General features: G+C 52.1%; 1 protein-coding gene across 5 annotated transcripts in view; it reads left to right on the forward strand.

The window, feature by feature from the left end:
- IL1F10 (interleukin 1 family member 10) overlaps nucleotides 1-3,168 on the forward strand; it is a 50,133-nt gene extending 46,965 nt beyond the window's left edge. For all 5 annotated transcript variants that reach the window (XM_057497013.1, XM_057497014.1, XM_057497015.1 and 2 more), the window contains 2 exons: nucleotides 649-761; nucleotides 1,854-3,168. In XM_057497013.1, coding sequence (XP_057352996.1) covers nucleotides 649-761; nucleotides 1,854-2,069 — 329 coding nt within the window. In that variant the 3' untranslated portion in view covers nucleotides 2,070-3,168. The remainder of the gene's footprint in view (nucleotides 1-648; nucleotides 762-1,853) is intronic.
- The last annotated feature ends 2,832 nt before the right edge of the window (nucleotides 3,169-6,000 follow it).

Below are 6,000 nucleotides of genomic sequence, written 5' to 3' on the forward strand. Positions count from 1 at the left end.
CCATATACAAAGCTGGGTTGTGCCTGATTCATGACACCACGTTCAGTTGTGTTCTGGCCCGTGCTCGAAACAGACCAGGAGATTCATTGGCCCTGGCGTCCAGCACACTCCCTTTGCCTGCAGGTGGGCCTGGTGTCACAGGATGGCATTAGCTCCCTCTCCCTGGTGCCCATTGCCTTGTCCCTGCCCCATGCTAAAAGAGTGTGAGACCCTTGCCGGTCCTGGCAGTTCTCCCAATGAGCTCTGAGGGGCTGAGACGTTCACTGCTGCGTGGGGGCCAGAGAGCACGGGGGAAGAGGCAGCTGTGCACCCAGGCTCCCGTGGACCAAGCCCTGGGGCCCCACTCGTGACCTGTGTGCTGTGTCTCTGTCCATGGGCAGCACACCTGCTGGCCTGGAGCCAAGGTGTCCTGGGAAGAGAGGGAAGGACAGAGACCTCATGGAGCAGAATCTAGGTGACTTGGTCCCTGAGGAGTAACTAGACAGCATGATCGGCTTCATCCCCTGTGTGGGGGGAGGCCAGGAAGATGGGGCCCGCTGCCCTCCTGACCTTGGGGCTTTCACTGTAGGGGACAGAAAACTCTCTAGGGGGACCCCAGGCCACCATCTCTTCTCTCTACAACCTGCCCCTCCCCTCTGCTCCTCCCAGAGAAGATAGACATGCTGTCCATTGAGCCTCATGCTGTGTTCCTGGGCATCCACGGGAGGAAGCTCTGCCTGGCCTGTGTCAAATCTGGCAGTAAGATCAGGCTCCAGCTGGAGGTAAGGATCTGTCTCAGACAACGGCCACCGAAGCCCAGTGCAGAACACCCACAGTGTGCTCCCTCCTGGTGCTGAGGGCCGGTGAGGCCCATTGGGGTGGCTCTGTCCACTGGCGGAGCTCGTTCAGCAGGGAGCCTGCTGGTGCCAGGGCACCTGGCTTCTCATCCTCCTCATGGTCTCAGATGTCAGCTGGCAGCTTGGGCTTCCTTACCTCATGGCTTCTGACTTCCAGTGGGTATTATTCTAAGAGGATGAACCTCAGTGTGCAGGCACTTGTTCACCTTCCGCTGCACCATGCTGCTCATGTCCCACTGACCAAAGCCAGTCACGTGGCTGAGTCTGGCCCCAGAAGGGACGGGACTCCATTGAGTGTGAACGCCAGGAAGCATGGTTCATCTTCCACTCAGTCTCTTGCTGGAGGGCCCCCAGCCCATGGAGACTTGCCCTCTTCCAGAGCAGCTAAGCTTTGGGACCTTTCTCTTCCTAAACTCATCTGCTCAAACCCAGGAGCCAGTACCCCACTCCAGGCCCTATGCTCTTTGATTCCGTGCAACGCTAATGGGCTTCCAGCCCTGGGAAACATGGCTTTGTGTTGGGGGCTGGGTGGACAAAATCTTAACCCAAACAAAAGTGGCTATAATTGTGTAACTGTCACCTCCTTCAGCTGTGGACAGGGGCACTGTTTTGGAGGGTGACTGCTCTGTGTGGAGTAGGGGTGCCTAGGATATTATGGGTAGCCTGTGGAATGGGCTGCAGTGCCCTCTGCCCACCTTCTCCACCAGCCCTCTGGTTGGAGTCATAGACACCAAAAGACCAGCTCCATGGGCCTTGGCCTCTACATGCTGTGCCATGTGCTTATCAAACTTACTGGCACGTGGCTCAGTGGCCAGATTTCCCAAAGCTGAGGTGTGACAATGGGACAACCTCTTTGTGCCATTGCTGTCCTGAGAGACCTGGTGCATGTGGTGCCCTGCAGTGCCCTTAGGTTAGCAGTTCTCCTGCACACACTCCGGGCCACATGATGGTGGGGTGGGGAGAGGGTGCACAGGACCATCAGCCCCTCAGCTCTTACAGCTCATTCTTGGCTTCCAGCCAGTTAACATCACTGACCTGAGCCAGAACAAGGAGCAGGACAAGCGCTTCACCTTCATCCACTCAGACAGTGGTGCCACCACCAGCTTTGAATCGGCCGCCTGCCCCGGCTGGTTCCTCTGCACAGCCCTGGAGGCAGACCGGCCTGTCAGCCTCACCAACACGCCTGAAGAGGCCATCATGGTCACCAAGTTCTACTTCCGGCAGGACCAGTAGTACTGGATGTACCCCCACCCCACTCCTGGCACTTCGATGACTCCAGAGACTGCCTCTCCACCCCCGGGGGCTCCTAGCTGTCATGGGGCCCCTGGCTGTCTGAGGGGCCTCGGTGGGCTGGATGCTCCCTTGAAAGGAGCCCAAGGGCCCTGGGGGCAGGACTCTGTCTCCAGCCTCCTCAGCCAACCCAGCCTCTGCACTGCCTCCACGATGGTCTTTCTAAAGTGGGGCTTGAGCCACAGCCCTGCTCAGAGCTCTTCAATGCAACCGTGTCTTCACAGCAACATCCAGGCCACCAGGCAGCTTGGATGCCCTCTGTGGTCCTCTCCCCAACTCCTCCTCCTTCCATGCCCCAGGTGACCTCAAGCCGCTCACTGACCTCCCACTAAGTGACTCCCAAACCTTGTTTTGTAAACTGATGGTGCTCCATGGGGAAGATCTGTGGTGAAATAGACAATATGGATTTCAGGGTAATTTTTTTAAAGCCAACTCTGTCCAGTTTGGAGGAGAGTCTTTTATCTGTAGATTCTGTCCTTTCTGGAAGGGGAATATCAAAATATTTCTGTATTTGTAAAGCGATGGTGAAAGTAGGTCTCCCTTTTTAATTTTTTTCTTATTTTTGTAATGCTCTAACCTATAAAAATGAAAAGCTTTTGTACTATGTTGGTCCATAAGTTTTTTCTTTCTGGAATGCTTCTGTAAGTCTGGATGCCACTGCCTAGGCCCCGAGCCCCATCTCCACTCCAGACTTCTTACAGCTGCTTGCAGTGCTTCTGAAAGTCCCCAGCTCCCAAGGCACAGCGCAAATGGGCTTCCTAGAGTTATTTCTGGGGCTCCTGGGAGAGGTGAATGGCTCCTTGACCATTTTAGCACTTCTGACTTGTTTAAAAGATGGTTGTGCCTCTGTCTGGCTCCCTCACAGCCCACAAGTACCTGAGAGTGGGGAGCTTGAGTTCCTGCGTCTCAGGTTCCCGCAGGGCTGGGCACATGGCCTGGCCTCAGGAGGTGCTCAATGAATGTGTGTTGTATATGTTGAGTGGAAAGTTCTCCAACTCCCCATGACTCAGGCTTTGTTTTACAATAAAATCTTGAAAACTCACATACTTTGCCGGCAGTGTTCATGGCCTCCCTGGATTGGGACAGTCAGTGCTGGGCAATGGGGAGGCCAATGGGCTTTCCTCACCCTGGAGGCCTGGCCTGGCTTCCTCCCCTCTGAGAGTCCTTTTCTCGTTGGGCCCCACTCTCCCTGGATAATAGGAGAGCAAATCTCCCTGCCAGGAAGGTGCTTAGCACCATTGTTCCCCATAACCCCCAACTGGAAACAATCCAAACACCCCTCACAGAAGAGTCACTGCACAAATCGTGTATGTCAGTACAAAGCAGGGCTCCACAGCAGACAAAACCTTGCAAAAGAAGGGTTACAGCAGATCTGTGGTTCTCTGTGGGCCCGCCTGCAGAGCTTTAGAAAAAGTGGTGCGAATGCCAATGCCTGGTTTGGGAGTGGCCTGGGGGTGGGGCCAGGGCATCCGGATGCCAGGGCTGAGACTCCTGGGACCAGAAGGCTCCTGACTCCAGGGACCCTGAGGTCAAGCCCTCCCAGCAGCTCCGGCTCCCTCAGGGTGAACTCCGCCTGGTGGAAGCTGTGAATGCAAAGCAGGGAGATAGATGGTCCTTCACTTCAGAGAAAGGCTCTTTACCAAGTCAGCAGTATATTTTGACTCTATTTTAATGTGAGTTGAAGGTAGAAGGAAATTTTCTATTTTCTCAGTCTGGTTAAGACACACTTCGAGCTTCACTTTTTGGGGGGAATAAGTTGTGCAATAATAGTAGGTGTTAAACTGGGGTAAAATTCTTGCCAATCTTGGGGAAACAAAATAATTTTCAGTTTTCTTTTCATGTAACTATGAAATCCCTAAGTTATAGTACCTGGCCTTAACATGCTTGATGTTAAACTCAGCTCACAGAAAATTTTGGAGAGAGAGCAAAGTGTGTCTTTTGGGGTTCTTAGCCTCAAACCTGAGAAAGCTGTGAAAGAGGGACATTCAGTCACAAGAACATTTTGTCTTTGGGTCTCCCCGCTGAATGCAGTCTGAGGGTAAGAAAATGAGGCAGTTCAATAAGTGTCCACCAGGGATCAGCGTTTTACTGAAGTTAATCCTATGTGTCTGCCTTTCCTCTCTGCTCTGGAAGGACCTGGAGAAGCCCAACGTGGAGCTCAGTGCAGGCTCTTGGCTGGTGAAGGTCTAGTTGTCTAAAGCCCCCCTGAGGAAAAGCTGCTTTTACTATGAGGGAAGTTAATTCTCATGCACCTATTAATCCCACTGTAGTTTATTTCTAGTTTGGGCTATTTACCTCTTAAAGTACATGGAGAATCTGGCCCCTGACAAGGTCCCACAACTGTTTATCATTGATGTCTATCGTCCAAAGGAATTAGCACCAACGTCCACAATAATCCCCAACTGGAAACAATCCAAACACCCCTCACAGAAGAGTCACTACACAAATCGAGTATGTTCGTACAAAGCAGTGCTTCACAGCAGACAAAAACTTGCAAAAGGAGGGTTAGAGCAGATCTGTGGTTCTCTGTGGGCTTGCCTGCAGAACTTCAGAAACATTAGAACATTTCCCCACAATACAGACCCAAGGAATTCTAAGGGTGTTCTGTACCTGCTTGAAAATCCACATCCTGGGGTCCTGTTTCCAGCTGCGGACCTGGATGACTGACATGCGGAAATCCCCCTCCTGCCACCCACCACCAGGGAAGATACATACCACCCGCGAAAACTCAACACAGTAGCTCAAGCCGCACACCTGCAAGGGGAACTATTTTGTGTTGGTGGGTGGTGGATGGAGCTAACAAAAGACAGATAAACAGAGATCAAGACACTCATCGCAGTGAGGAGTGGGTCTGGATCCGCAGGGAACAGCCACGCCTTCATTCTCTCCCCAGGAGGAATAACTCAGAAAAGTTGATTTGGGTTCAGAGCAGAGGAGTGATCTCAGTGGCTGGTGACCTCAAACTCCCTTACCTTGTTATTCTACCTCTAGTCTGAGGGTCTCCCTGCTAAGGGGTAGGAATGCTGTGTCCTGGAGTCGAGGCATACTCTTCCTTGGGCCATGATGGAGGCTCTCTGGAACCATTGTCTTTCTTCTTATTAGTCTTGGAAGTTTTCTTTCCCTTCACTGAAGGCCTGTGGCTGGAGCACAGGGACAGGGGACATGTAGGCAGGGGCCAGATCCTGCTGGTTCTGGCCAGTGATGATGGGAAGGATGGAAGCCTTTGTTCTAAGGCATGAACAGGCCTTGCAAACTCTGAAGTCTATCCCTCCCTCACCCCATGTCCCACTTTGGAGTGCACACTCTCCCCACCTGCCCCACCTAATTCCTAGTCAACCTTCAAACCCAGGCTCTTGGGCAACTTTTCCATGAAGCCATAGAGAACCATTCAAGCCAGTCCTCAATAACCCAATGTCTTGGACCCTCCCCCAGGACCTGTGGCCCAGACCCTGACATTCATGGTAATGATGGGGCTTTTCTAGGTATGCATATGTTAACCCTCCCTGAACCCCTAAAGCTAGGGACTGGTTTGCATTTTGCAACCTCCAGAGCACCCTGCCCCCTACCTGAAATGGACAGAGGCTCATTGCAAACATATTCTGAAGTACATTAATTTCATATGCATTTCCCATTTATTTTCACTCTTCTTTCTCTGCACAAAGGGCACCTTATCACAGAGGTCTTTCTGACCACCCTGGTTAAAGTACCATTGTACCCCTCCCCTGTACCTCCTCTACTTTCTGTTTCTGTGCCTTGCCTTAATTTTCTTTCTAGCAATGATTACCTTCTGACCTGTTCTGTACTTGCCTGTTTGCTTATTTAGGTCCATTTCCCTACTACAGTTAAAGCTCCATTAAGACAGGGTCATTTCCCC

Source organism: Manis pentadactyla, chromosome 2 (assembly GCF_030020395.1).
Source record: "Manis pentadactyla isolate mManPen7 chromosome 2, mManPen7.hap1, whole genome shotgun sequence".
In the NCBI taxonomy this organism is placed as follows: Eukaryota; Metazoa; Chordata; class Mammalia; order Pholidota; family Manidae; genus Manis; species Manis pentadactyla.